General features: G+C 51.4%; 1 protein-coding gene across 2 annotated transcripts in view; it reads left to right on the top strand.

The window, feature by feature from the left end:
• Positions 1 to 14,729, top strand: part of TGFBRAP1 (transforming growth factor beta receptor associated protein 1) — a 46,737-nt gene that overhangs the window by 24,665 nt on the left and 7,343 nt on the right. For both annotated transcript variants that reach the window (XM_030845019.3, XM_030845020.2), the window contains exons 3-7: positions 1,831 to 2,025; positions 4,257 to 4,411; positions 8,548 to 8,630; positions 10,148 to 10,489; positions 12,184 to 12,241. In XM_030845019.3, coding sequence (XP_030700879.1) covers positions 1,831 to 2,025; positions 4,257 to 4,411; positions 8,548 to 8,630; positions 10,148 to 10,489; positions 12,184 to 12,241 — 833 coding nt within the window. The remainder of the gene's footprint in view (positions 1 to 1,830; positions 2,026 to 4,256; positions 4,412 to 8,547; positions 8,631 to 10,147; positions 10,490 to 12,183; positions 12,242 to 14,729) is intronic.

The raw sequence follows: 14,729 nt of genomic DNA on the forward strand, positions 1-14,729 counted from the left end.
TTTGTTTTTCCCTTGAGTTAGTCTTTTTCGGAATGATTTTAAGAGACTTTTAAGGGTGGAAAGGAAATACTGAAGGGGAAGGAATGTGTTTCCTTAGTAGGAGATGCACTCTCTCTCTCTCTCTCTCTCTCTCACACACACACACACACACACACACACTCTCACTCTCTCTCTAAGGCTCACTGCTCTGTCATCTTGACAGGGTTTTGGTTGGTGCTACTGACGTGACGAGAGCCAATATTTTAAGTGTGAAGCAGAACCAAACAAGTGTTGTACGTACAAGTGGCCCCTGCAGGAGGTGCCCCAGATTGTGTCAGGCAAGAGCACAGCGTGGACACGCATGTGTGATCCCACCTGATACCCATTTTCTCTTTTTATAAATTTACTTATTTTACTTTTTTTGGCTGTGTTGGGTTTTCGTTGCTGCACATGGGCTTTCTTTAGTTGCGGTGAGCGGGGGCTACTCTTCATTGTGGGCGGGCTTCTCATTGCGGTGGCTTCTCTTGTTGCAGAGCACGGGCTCTAGGCGCGTGGGATTCAGTAGTTGTGGTGCACGGGCTCAGTAGTTGTGGCACGTGGGCTCAGTAGTTGTGGCTCACAGGCTCTAGAGTGCAGCCTCAGTAGTTGTGGCGCACGGGCTTAGTTGCTTCGTGGCATGTGGGATCTTCCTGGACCAGGGCTCGAACCCGTGCCCCCTGCATTGGCAGGTGGATTCTTAACCACTGTGCCACCAGAGAAGCCCCTGATACCCATTTTCAAGAACAGCCTACTTTGGAGGAAAAGAGCTAGGTTTGTACTTGATTAAGTGCAATACATTTCACTCTTTGTAACCATGGAAAATTTAGGAGGGTCAGTGATTTCATAGGCTTAGGAAGTTTGCTCCTATCGTATATTTGAGGTACTTTCCATTGTTTTAAAGTACTGTCTGTATTTCTCTGTCTCTCTCCCTCTCCCCACTTCTCCGTTGTGTAATAGAAACCGTTTTTCTGCTGTAGGAATACCTTATCATTTGCAGGCAATAGCACGCTGTTTTTTGTTTTTATTGAAGTATAGTTGATTTACATACCATGCTTTTAAAGGTGTCTTATGTCAAGCACTTTGAAAACTGACTTAAAATGGATTGACTTCACTGGGTGAATGTGAATTTTCATAAACCCCAGTATCTATGGACTCTATCCAGCTCATTTGGAAATTTCGTTTAGTGCTTTATGTACAAAATAGATGAACCGTGGTTGACTATGGAAGTTATCATTGACGAACACTTAACAGCTCTCTGTTCTCAGTTGCAAGATTGCTTGTATCCCTGCATCAGAGAGAACGTGTATCCAGAATTAGACTTGAACTCTGAACAGAGACAGTTCTGGATAGGAAGCCTTGTAGAGTGCCCGGCACACAGTAGGTGCTCAATAAGTATCTGAATGAATGCGTTCAGTGCTGAGTGAATGTATAGGGAAGAGCTGGCACTTAGAGATGCAAACCCACTGGAGGACCGGACGTGGAAGCAAGCTTGTGAAGCTTCTTAAATTGTGTGAAAGTCACTTTTCCCCACGTGTGAGGACATGGGCTGTACACACCTTCATGTGGGTACATGTACACGTTTTTAACGTCACGTTTAATTGGAAGGAAATACTGATGTAGACATCCTGGGGAAAGCGGCTCTCTTCACGAGAATAGTCATGGAGGGTCCTTTGCACACGCCGCTGTTACATTATCTTTCCCATCTCGAAATGTAACGAAGGGGCAGGTATTCTGAGTTGAGACACATCTACAGAAAACAAACAAGCAAAGCCCAGCTCCTTGAAGCCCTCCTGACCCTTCCTGTTTTCCCAGGCATGTTTGCCACGGTGGCCGGGATATCTCAGCGCGCGCCCGTGCACTGGTCAGAGAACGTGGTTGGGGCAGCCGTCTGCTTCCCATACGTCATTGCCCTCGACAGCGAGTTCATCACCGTTCACAGCATGCTGGACCAGCAGCAAAAGCAGACCCTGCCCTTCAAGGAAGGTCACATCCTCCAGGATTTTGAAGGTACTAGTTTCCACGGAATCTTAACAACATTTAGCTGTCAATCTTTTATGCTTGTATTTCTTCACTAAATGCTCTTAAGGGTCCATTGGGAACTTGGCCTCTTGCTGAGCATGGAAGATCCGCAGGCAATGGTAATACAGTCTCTGCACTTCAGGGGCACCGAGGTTAAAGGGAGACAGTGAAACAAATGGCCACAGCAGTTTGAGAGCTTGATAGCAGCAAAATAAGGCCAATTGGGAGAGCAGAGGAGGAAGTATTTCCTAGAAGTACCAGGGAGGGCTTCCTGTAGGAGACGGTGTTTGAGCCAAACCTTTAAGGATGAGTAGGAACCTGTCAAGTGGATGTGGTGTGAAAGAACCTTCAGGCAGAGGGGAAGGCGGGCGCAAATCTGCCGAAGGAGGAACTCTGGGCTCCGGGCCACGCAAGCGATTCACAGGGACTGTGGTGCCTGCTGTATGAGGAGGGCTGGCCTGGGTGAGGCCGCAGCGGACCAGGGCACCAGGGAGGGAGGGATTTATTTTACTTTTCCTAAATTTTATTATGAACGTCTTCCAACGTGCTGAAAAGTTGAAAGAAAAACAAACTGAATCCCTGCCCCCCATTCACCTAGATTTTTTCGTACCGGTTCACATGCTGCTGAGCAGTTTGGAAGTAAGTGGAGGAGACCATGGCGCTTAATCCGGAATCCTTCAGCAGGCGTTTTCCCGCGTGACCACAAAGCCCTTTTCACACCCCAGAAATGTGCTCTCAGCCCCTGCCTGTGGTCAGATTTCCCCGGCTTCCTAAGAGTGCCCTTGATGATATCCTTTTCAAACCAGGAGCTTATCTAGATCTGTGCATTGCCCTTGCCGTGTCCGGACTGGGGCTCCCCAGACGTTGCCCTTCCTATGTTAGGTGCTGGGGACACAGACCTGCTGAGTCTCGAGGTCCCACGTGAAGCGTGTCAGGGCTTGACTGGGGCCCTGACACGCGTGCCGGGAGAGCTTATTCATGACAGTGTTCCGTGCTGTGCACACTGAGGGGTGGTGGTGGGCACAGGGGATCAGTTGCGGGCACGCAGAGGCTGGCAACGTAACCCACCCCCGGCGGGAACACGGGGAGGCTTCCCAGAAGGAGGGACACCAGTGCAGGGCAGGGGCAGAACCTCATCTGAGTGCGAGGACAGTGATGCAGCTTGACATGGAGGACAGATGATGCAGACAGAGAGCCGGGCAGGGAGGCCAGGAAGGGGAGATGCAGGCGGGGAGAGACCAGGCGGTGGGACTGGGATGCACACGATGATTCCCAAGGAGGGAGGAGCAGACGGAGAAGAAAAGGCTCTGCTGACCCTGAACGACCTTCAGACAGACAGACAAGGTCGTTCCACTGCTTCCTGGGAACAGGTGATAGTTTAGCTTAAAACGTGTCTCCAGAGGGAGCAGAAGTCGCTCTCGAAGCTTGGCAGGTGGAGCTGCCTTGGGTGGCAGGTCCGACTCCCCAGGGGACCGTGCCAGGCATCACGGTGCCAGGGGGCAGTGGGGAAGGGAGAAGGTAACGCCGAGATCGGGTGATTCTGGATGATGGGCGAGTGTGAAACGTTATCTTATGGTTCAGAATGTTGCGTTGTAATCTTAGTTTCCTGTAAACTGACTACCCTGGAGAGAAAAGAATTTTTCAGAAGTTTTATATGAGGGATAGCGTAATTCTTACTGCTTATTTTCCAGGACTGAGCACTATAGCCTCATTATGGACCTACTCAGCTGGTTTTAAATTTAGCAGCACTTCAGAATAAAAAAAAGGCCAAACGTTTTAATATCCCATACTTCGGAAATGTACTGTTAAGCGTTTGCCCTTGGGCTTCCCTGGTGGCGCAGTGGTTGAGAGTCTGCCTGCCGACGCAGGGGACGCGGGTTTGTGCCCTGGTCCGGGAAGATCCCACATGCCGCGGAGCGGCTGGGCCCGTGAGCCATGGCCGCTGAGCCTGCGCGTCCGGAGCCTGTGCTCTGCAACGGGAGAGGCCACAACAGTGAGAGGCCCACGTACCACAAAAAAAAAAAAAAGAGTTCGCCCTTTTCTGATGGTGGGAAGAAGGAAAGAGAAGCATTCGTTTCTGGTTGCCATGGGAACTGGGGGTTGGGGCACAGTGATGACATTGGTCACACATCCGCTCGTGCTGTCTTTGGGCGAGGGGGTGTGTTTTCTTCCCAGCACTGTGTTCTTACCCTTTCCAACCATGTTCCATTTCTTCCCAGGAAGACTGATCGTCGCCACGAGTAAAGGAGTTTACGTCTTGGTTCCGTTACCTCTGGAAAAACAAATACAGGATCTTCTAGCAAGCCGGAGAGTGGAGGAGGCTCTGGTTCTAGCGAAAGGCGCCCGGAGGAACATTCCAAAGGAAAAATTTCAGGTTTGTAATCAGTGGGCCCCCAGGCCGCCGGCTTAGAAAACGTTAGGATCTAAGTGCCCGGGCCCTGCAGACCGCTTCCTGTCCGTCATTCAAGTTTCTCTGCGTCTCCACGCTGTACAGATAAGGAAGCAGGTTGCAGAGCAGCCGGACCAACAGCTGTATGGAGTCACGCTGCCGGCAGAGGCGAAGTCGGGATTTGAGCCTCTGACATAATTCCCGCACTTAATTCACCAAGTTGTATTTCTAATCAGCGTCCTTCTTCCAGAGGAGCCTCAGGGCACAGTTGTTACAGACAAAAAGAGGGAACCTCAGGTTAATTTGTCTCCCAATTCAGAATTTATATTTGTTGGGATGGGGTTGAATTTGTAGCGTTTAGGTTTATGTTATCTACAGAAAAAGCTTTGTGAACATTAGATAAACCATCTAATGTTGCCGGAATCCATCTAATTCATTTCCTTAGGAGAAAACTTTTAATGCATTTTAGAAACGCTAACTTTAATATCGTTGGTATGATCAATACAATTGATGAAGCAAACACGAATTGTTCTCATGTCTGATGAAATCAGGTTTCCTAAAACTTGCTCCCTGGTCAGTTGCGAGGTGAGTTCGGGTTACTCTATGTATTTGAGAATTATAAAGCGTAGTATTGGTGTGTGCACGCTTCGTGTGAACATCTAAGTCCATCATTAAACGTTCTAATGAATTCATAGTGGTCCCCTTCTTGTTTCTGTTGGCCAGATTTTCAGGACGATGTGGTTTGTGGAATGAAGCTGTGCTTTCTGGCCTCAGTGGCTTTATGCTGCAGAGGGTAGAAGGTGGAAGAGGTCAGGACGTGTCATTTATGGTCACAGGATAAATACTGATAAACTTTCCATCTTTACTCCTCATTTAAAAAAAATTATTAAAGTATAGTTGATTTACAGTGTTGTGTTCATCTCTACCGTACAGCAGTGACTCAGTTATACATATATATTCTTTTTCATATTCTTTTCCATTATGGTTTATCCCAGGCTGTTGACTGTAGTTCCCTGTGCTCTACAGTAGGACCTTGTTGTTTCTCCGTCCTACAGAGAACAGTTTGCATCTGCTAAGCCCACACTCTCAGTCCTTCCCTTGCCCATCGTATTCCTCATTTTTGAGTGAGATGATCTATGAGCATTCAGCAGGGGGCAGCAAAAGCACAAAGAAGAAACCCGTCGGTTCAGGGCGTGTTTCTGTGCTGGGAGCGCCTGTTTCCGCGTTTTCCTTGCGCGTCCGCGTGGGGAGGCGGGTGCTGAGACGGCCTTGGCCACTGCTCTGCCGCTCTCAGCTCCTCTCCGTCCCGAGGGTGGGCCCCGGGAGCTCGTGGGTGTCTGGACGGGCACGTGTCGGGGGCCCGCTCCTTTCACACACCCAAGGGCACACCTCAAGTGGGTCCCACTTTCTTAGGGAGGCTGCCCGTGTTCTTGGATTTTTGCTTTTTCCTCCCGTTTTCCTGAGAGCAGCTGCGCAGTGGATAGTGGATGGTGTTAGCGCTCGTCTGGCTCTGCCGTCTGCCATCCCAGTTGGGGTTTGTCCACCTAGCACGCTCCCCGCCTTCCCCCTGTGGTATGTGCCCCAGACGTGCACCCCCAGTGACCTTGAACTTGGCTCTCGTTCTCATGCCCACGTGGCTGCTGGGGACCCTTCTCCCGTTGTGCCCGAATTGTTTTCAAGCCCCTTTCCTGCGTGTCTGCAGTCCGTCCTCCACGGCCCGCGGAAGGTGCTTTCTGACGCGTCCACCAAACCCTCAGCTGGAAATCCTTCCGCGGGGGCCTCCCTGCCCGCAGTCAAGTCTGCACCAGGGGGCCTCCTTCCCCCCGTGACCCCGGCCTGAGCTGCGCCCGCGCCTGAGCCCTGCACTGTGCAGGCACTCCGGGAGCCATGCTAAAACACTTCTAATCCTGAGAACAAGTCAGGAACAGCCAGTGCCACCGTCCAGAGACCCACTGCAGGGACGGCTGGCCTCCGCGCATCCCTGGGTGAGGCCGGGCCAGCCTCGCTGCCCCGTCAGCGCCCCGCGCTTTCACCCACCTCCCCGCACGCCCTGTTTTCTTTACTTGTTATTTGTGCTCTTTTCTATCAGTGGAGTGAACTTCTAAACTCCACCGAGTACAGGTTTCGATACCTTGCTCAGATATGCCCTTTTCTCTGAGTCCACCACATCCCTGAATGCTTGCTCTGCGCTCCCACAATTACATGTGTTAACCTGTGACCAGGGCCGTTTTTGTTTTGTTTTGTTTTGTTTTTGCGGTACGCGGGCCTCTCACTGTTGTGGCCTCTCCCGTTGCGGAGCACAGGCTCCGGACGTGCAGGCTCAGCGGCCATGGCTCATGGGCCCAGCCGCTCCGCGGTATGTGGGATCTTCCCGGACCGGGGCACGAACTTGTGTCCCCTGCATCGACAGGCGGACTCTCAACCACTGAGCCACCAGGGAAGCCCCGCAAACGTAGTTTTTATTTCCCTTTAGGAAGGGGAAGAGTGGGTGACATTTGAATCCTGCAGCCACGAGGAAAAAATTGTCATTCAGTGGATTTCTCACCAGCGAGCCAGAGTGTGAATGAGAATTCTTCTGCCGCAGCTGACGGGGCCTTTTTATCCTTCTTGCTAAGCGGTTGGCCTTTGTTGCTTCTCCTTTCAGAGACGGAACTGGCATTCCCTCACAACAGAACCTGGCCTCGCTCCTGTCTACTTATTGCTGGCGGCATACAGAGGCCAGTTTTCCCATCAGACGTAGCTGGTGTCGGGGAAGAGAGTCATGAAAAAACAGCTGCCTCTCCTGCCGTCTCTGCAGGAATTGCTCTGAAGGGACGGGAGGAGATGCTGCTGTGCTTTGGAGAACAAGCCCTTCTGAGAGCTGATCAGAAGCAACAGCCTTTAGGTGTCTCCATCTCCCTCGTTTCTTCAGGGGTAACAGTGTTAGCCGCCTGCTGTGTACCTGGGTGAGCCAGTGAGAGGGAGGAACTGGGCTCTAGAAGCAGAAAGGTACGGCTTTCAACCCTGGCTCAACCACTTACACGTTAGTCACTCTGGGCTAAAAACTTAGCATCTCTGAACAGGATGTTCCTATCTGTAAAACGGGCTCAGCGAGTGACAAAGTGGAGTTTCATAAAAACTGATCAGGTCAGTAGGTGATTACTTAAACGACAGGTGCTCTGCCAGGGTGTGGGGATGCTAAGATGAATTATGTACATGCCTTCAAGGAATTTATGGCGTATCAAACAGCGGGACGGATTGGAAAGGGGAGGAATTGAAGTCCTAGGGTCTTAAGCACAGTTAGAGTCTTTAGTTGTGAGGTGGTGAGGGCCCGGGCTGTGGTGATGGAGCCAGTGAGGACAGAGCAGAGACGGGTCCACAAGGCCTTTCAGACAAAGGCGGACAAAGCTTGAAGCTGACCGGCTGGACAGTGACAGGGAGGGGGTGGAATTACAGACACCACAGGGTAGCTTCCTTAAGTGCGTTGCTATTTCTGGAAGTTACCAGAACAAAGGGCTCTGTGGTCCAGGAAATTTGGGTAGGACTGTATTAGACACAGATCGACGGCACTTTATTGCAGGAATCCTCAGGCTGCGGTGTGGATGTGGCTGCATATCACCGCTGGGGGGAGGGGACAGAACACACAGTGTCTCCCAAGCTTCGGCAGGAAAACCTGCGTATTTATCTGTTTGTCGTTAAACGGGAGGGGCCTTGTGCTCTGGAAGGATGCTCAGAAGTGCTGGTGTGAAGAGTCAGTTCCACAAGAATGAAGGATGGGCAGCTTCCGGGCTCCCAGGGACGCCGGCGATGTTCACATCCGTCTGAGCACCAGAGGTGGAAGAAATCAAGAAAGCCAGGGAGCGCGGGAGGAGGAATACGGATCGGGACGGATGGGAAATCCACGAAGAAGAAAGAGCGATGCTTAGAGAACAGCTTGGTCTCAGGAATGAGGGGTTGATTGACACGTATACGTGTATATGTTGAAAATCATTTCGTATAAGCCTTGTTTTTTCCTTACGTTGTAACTTCAGGTTTCCATGCAATCGTTAACAGTTAGCCTGGATTATGACCAGAAACTTAGCTTCGCCTCCTGGCGTGGTTCCAGGGCAGGTCAGAGTGATGAAACCTGTCTCTCCCTGCAGGTCATGTACCGGCGGATCCTGCAGCAGGCGGGCTTCATACAGTTTGCGCAGCTTCAGTTCCTGGAGGCTAAAGAACTCTTCAGGTAATCTGCGGTGTCGGCAGCAAGCCTTCTAAGTGTCCCTCCGCGGTCAGACCTCCACTGTGGTGTCGGCAGCAAGCCTTCTAAGTGTCCCTCCGCGGTCAGACCTCCACTGTGGCTGTGATGGGAAAGGCCGCCACGGGTGCTGTGCTCCGGAGAGAAGTAGCGAGGCCGTCGTGTGTACACCCCTTGTGCCCCCTGCCCCCCTTAGCCCGAGGGTCACTGTCCTGTGTCTTGAAGGTAGGGCAAATAAGGCGCAGAGTGGTCCTCTAGGAGAGGAGAAGGCAATTCTTTTTTTTTTTTTAATAAGGAACGTGGAATTTTTTTTAAAATTTATTTATTGATTGATTGATTTTGGCTGTATTGGGTCTTAGTTGCTGCGAGCGGGCTTTCTCTAGTTGCGGCGAGTGGGCTTCTTATTGAGGTGGCTTCTCTTGTCGCGGAGCACGGGCTCTAGGTGTGTGGGCTTCAGTAGTTGTGGCACATGGGCTCAGTAGTTGTGGCTCGCAGGTTCTAGAGTGCAGGCTTAGTAGTTGTAGTGCACGGGCTCAGTAGTTGTGGCTCACGGGCTCTACAGCACAGGCTCATTAGTTGTGGCACACAAGCTTAGTTGCTCTGCGGCATGTGGGATCTTCCCGGACCAGGGCTCGAACCCGTGTCCCCTGCGTTGGCAGGCGGATTCTTAACCGCTGCGCCACCAGGGAAGCCCGAGGAGGCAATTCTAAAGAGCGTGTTTGATGCCGTGTGAAGGATTCCTAGGAAAACGCGATGGCTCACTTTCCCTTTCCTCCAGAGATTTTACCAAAAGCTCTGAGTTTAGAGAAAGAGCAGGTGCTTCTGGGAAGACTTGAAAAACTGTTCTTCTGAGGACATTGTAAACGGCACGCTCCTGGCCCACCGTCTTAGGAAGCTGAGGTCCCTTCCGCGTGACATGGATCCTGCACGCGTGGGCCGCCCCCTTCACCAGCACCCATCCCACCCCTCTCCCTCCCCAGCCCAGGCCTGTCTCAGCCCCTCCCCCCTCCAGCAGCCTTTCCTCTGGGCTGGGGGTCAGGTGCGCCCTGGGAAGCAGTGGCTCTTCACGCTCACTCAGAAGATGAACTTAAACCCGCTGCGATCGCCCTTCAATGTCCCACGAAGGCATCGCCTGTAGAAGAAGTTTTCCAAATGTCCGTGTAGAACAGATTCCGCACGACTCAGAGCTGTAAGGGAGGAGATGTACACGGGGCCTCCTCCGAATCTGCCTTTGATCAGAGCCGCTGTGCCTCCTGCTGTTTCCCCCCATCTGGGTTTGCGGGGACCTATGTCCCACCACAGCACTGGAGGTGTCATGTCTGCGGCCGCCGAGCCCTCTGCTCTGTCGTGGGGTCTGGGGGTGGGCGGTGCCCGGCTCGCGGTGCTTTGTAGCCCGTGCAGCTGTGGACGGCGTGCAGACAGTGCACCCGTCCAGTGTCGTCTTGTGTGCCTACGTGCACTCTCTTTCTCTTTTTGCTTCATTTAGTTTGACACTGTAATTGCAGAAGCGGCCAGCTCGACGTGCGGGAGCTGATCTCCCTGTACCCCTTCCTGCTGCCCACGTCCTCCTCGTTCACCCGGTCCCACCCTCCTCTGCACGAGTTTGCAGACCTCAACCAGCTGACCCAGGGCGACCAGGAGAAGGTGGCCAAGTGCAAGCGCTTCCTCATGAGCTACCTGAACGAAGTCCGCAGCACGGAGGTGGCCAACGGCTACAAGGAGGACATCGACACGGCCCTGCTCAAGCTGTACACGGAGGCTGACCACGACAGCCTGCTGGACCTCCTGGTCACCGAGAACTTCTGTCTGCTCACCGACAGCGCCGCCTGGCTGGAGAAGCACAAAAAGTGAGTGTTTCTGGCCCCCGGTCGCTCCCCCCGAACCCGGGCCTCCCTGCCTGGCCCTTCCCCGCCCCCACCCACGGGAAGCTGTCGTGCAGCTGAGGCACCAGCGTGACTTCTGAGGCCCAGGCATTCATCAGGGGACCACCCGGCACCCTCGGGATCCATCAGCCTCATCACGGTCTGCAGGTCCACCGCAGGGGTCTTAGAGGGCACAACTCTCGTGCCAGCTCCTTCCTGACAGATCGTACAGTCATAGGCCTTGTTAGTCAACGGTGTGCTTGTTCAGCATCCATCTGGGTGGGACTCAGCTGTGCGAGATGCCACACGCGTGTCGGTAAACCAATAGCGCGCTGCAGCCACGGATGGCCAGACTGAGCGGACAGATGGGCATCTGGATAAACAGATAGAAAGGGAGGCTTCCGGATCTTGTGGATAAAAGGTTACGGGGTCAAACTCCTTCATTACGGACGTGAGCTGGTCGGCACCCACCCGCTTGCCGACCGGCCACCGGGTACGATGGGGGCCCGTCTGCAGTGATGACGTGGATAAATCGGGCAGCTTCTTCATCCTGGGGGCAGGCGGTGGTCTAACCCTTCTAGGCCTGGGGGGGTTGAGCGCTCCCTGTAAGATTCTTTGTCTGTGACTTTTGGTATGCATTTGACATGGCGGAGGTGCTGGTGAAATTCCACGGAGACCCAGGCTCACGATCCAGACCCTGTTCAGATGCAGGACGTCATGGGCTGGTGACTGGCCTCCACGTGGGAAGTGGCTCGTTCAGCCGTTTCCCTCAGTTTCCCGAAGGCACCGTGGAATGGAGTGATTTATTTAGGAACCAGAAAATGCACTGACAGCTCATGGCAGTGACTTGGGATGGCAGGGTCTGGCGGGGTCAGTGTAACTTTCTAAAAGCTTTCGGGAGAAGAGAAGGGTTCTAGGGAATAGTTCAATATCTTGAGAGGTTGCTCTTTGAGGGAAGAAATCCGATGGCCCCCTGGGGCAGCTTGATCTGGTCACCTGCTGGGGAAGAGGGCCAGGAGAGGACGCACCTGTGAGCGTGGGAGGGTGGCAACAGCTCAGAGCCTGGGCGATGCCTCTGTTGTCACCGACCCTGTCCGCTTATAAATGAGGAGGCAAGGGCCAAGGAAGGTAACCTACTTGCTCAAGGTCATACAGTCCCTAAGTAACGAAGCCTGGATTGAAAGTCAGGGCCTGGAACTCTGGGTCCCCCCAGCCTGACTCTCCCTGACCTTCTGTTCTCTGCAGTGCCTGCATACTGTTGGCGTTTATTGCCGTTAAAAATCCTTACCCCAGAATGGCTCAGACAGCATCCCTTCCAAACGGTCTTAATACCTCGTGATAAGTTAGTAATGGTTAACTGAAGAGATGGCAAATCACACTAGTATTTGAAGCAAATTGTAAAGCAATTCCAAATGTGATTTTCCATAGTATCATTATAGTTTTATTTTTCAGCTCATCTTAGATGTGAATACGGTCCTTTCTGGAAATTGATAGGGAATACATTTTCAGACTATAAGTAAATAAACAGAAAGGATCTTTCTGGTGCTTGAAATTTGTTGTTGAACTGAGTTGAATAGCACATGTGGGGCTGGGGGCCCAGGGCCAAGGGCGTTGCTGTGGGGGTACTGCCCGCAGTGGGTGGTCAGGAGAAGGTGCACTTACCCCGAGTTGTCTTTCAGGTACTTTGCACTGGGGCTGCTCTATCATTACAACCACCAAGACGCTGCTGCCGTTCAGGTGAGTTCAAAGGCATCTCAGCACTGTTTAAAAATCACCACCATTTAACTTAGCAACTAAGTTGCTAAGCAACTAAGCCCATGTGCCACAACTACTGAGCCTGTTTGAATAAAAATCACAAATTGATAGAGACCCGTCTTGCCTGATCTACAACCTTTTTTACAAAACAAAACTAGTACTGTTTTAGAAAGTGAATCCTTGAGAAGTGTTGGCCAAGGATTTTCTTTTTTTTTCTTTTCTTTTCTTTCTTTCTTTATGGCTGCATTGGGTCTTTATTGCTGTGCGCAGGCTTTCTCTAGTTGCGGTGCACAGGCTTCTCGTTGCGGTGGCTTCTCTTGTTGTGGAGTACGGGCTGTAGGCAGGCGAGCTTCAGTAGTTGTGGCTCGCGGGCTCAGTAGTTGTGGCTTGCGGGCTCTAGAACACAGGCTCAGTAGTTGTGGCACGTGGGCTCAGTAGTTGTGGCACACGGGCTTAGTTGCTCCGCGGCATGTGGGATCTTCCCAGACCAGGGCTCGAACCTGTGTCCCCTGCATTGTCAGGCAGATTCTCAACCACTGCGCCACCAGGGAAGCCCTCTAAAATTGAGAGGCTCGGAGGGACCGTGGATAGTTTTTTTTTTTTTTTTTAATTTTTATTTTTATTTTTTTTTGCGGTACGCGGGCCTCTCACTGTTGTGGCCTCTCCCGTTGCGGAGCACAGGCTCCGGACGCGCAGGCTCAGTGGCCATGGCTCATGGGCCCAGCCGCTCCACGGCATGTGGGATCTTCCCGGACCGGGGCACGAACCCATGTCCCCTGCATCGGCAGGTGGACTCTCAGTCACTGTGCCACCAGGGAAGCCTCATCTTTCCATCTCTTTAAAGAATATTGTCGAGACTGAGTTGTTTAAAATGTAAGAAAAATAGGATTTCTTACTGAGCCACAAGACCTGTGACTCCACTGCCTTATCAAAAATTAAGGCTGTGAGTAACAGGTTGTAATTTCCACTGTTAATGGCAATAAGTCTTGCCAGAGAGCTGGGTTGTCAGGTCATCTGTGACAAAACTAAAGCTGATCAAGGCTAGTCACTTGCCCGGGTGGCACCGCTGGTCAGCAGGAGAGCTGGGGACTGAGCCAGTGCTCAGGGCCCTGGCAGGGGCTCTTGCGCCCAAATTTCTCATCTTGTCTCTTGTCTTGCATCTTTTGTGAGCGGCCAAGAGCATCAGCTGTGCTCACCAAACTCACCAAGCGTATCCGGTTGCTTTGAGAAATTACCATGGTAACACGATTGTGGAATAGGTAAAAAAAAAAAAAAAAAAAAAAGGTTCCCATCAACATACACCCCATGGCTAAGAGCAGATTTGGGTGTCAAAGCTAAAATTTTAATTTTTTTAAAACACCATGTTCTGAGAATTTGTTATAAGTATGTTAATAACATTAGCAAAGCTACATAGACAGGAGTTTACAAAATTGAAATCATATGGAATAAATCACCATATAGGGCAGAATTTTTTTAATGACACATTTCAATGGCTGTGTGAATAGTTTGTTTGATTTGGGGAATTCAGCACTGAAGAAACTAGTAACATAAAAAACATTGGTGTGCTGCTACCAGAATTATGGCTGCCTGTGACAAAACGAAAGCTGTTTACACTGCCTGCCTGTTTCCTGGGCCGCCTGCTGGTATGGTGTGGTTCAGGAGTCAGTGTGGACAGGTGGGTGAGGACCACGGCACGGACGATGAGCAGGGGGGCTCTCAGGCAGCCGCCATCTCTGCCACACCTTGTGATGCCATTTCATTCTGAGGCTCTGAAAGTAAGATTCAGTTTACAGGGGCTTCCCTGGTGGCGCAGTGGTCCAGGAAGATCCCACATGCCGCGGAGCAGCTAAGCCCGTGCGCCACAACTACTGAGCCTGCGCTCTAGAGCCTACGAACATCAACTACTGAAGCCCACACACCTAGAGCCTGTGCTCCGCAACAAGAGAAGCCACCGCAGTGAGAAGCCTGCGCACCGCAATGAAGAGTAGCCCCCGCTCGCCACAACTAGAGGAAGCCTGCACGCAGCAACGAAGACCCAACGCAGCCAAAAATAAATAAAAAATAAATAAAATAAATAAAAATTAAAAAAATAAAAACAATAGTACATATGCACAGTGGAGCATTAAAAAAAAAAAGATTCAGTTTACACGGCAGGGAAGTGTCTGGATGAAATAGCAAAGGACTTTATCATTAAAATCTACCCTGAGCCCCCATGCAAAAGACAGTAGGAACACCAGGGCACAGGGTCACCAGAGGATTTGAAAGCACATCAGACTCTCACAATCCCAAAAGATCTTCAAAATCAGAAATTCCTGTGACGGAGAAGGCTGAAACAGCCCGGCTGGTGGGTGTAGGTGAATTTCTTCTGTGTCCAAACATTGTCAGTGATGATTTTATTTCAGGAAGAGACGTTTTTTAATGCATCCAAGTCTCCTCATATACTCTATTTACTATTTGTATTACTGTGATC

This window comes from Globicephala melas, chromosome 12 (assembly GCF_963455315.2).
Source record: "Globicephala melas chromosome 12, mGloMel1.2, whole genome shotgun sequence".
Lineage (NCBI taxonomy): Eukaryota > Metazoa > Chordata > Mammalia > Artiodactyla > Delphinidae > Globicephala > Globicephala melas.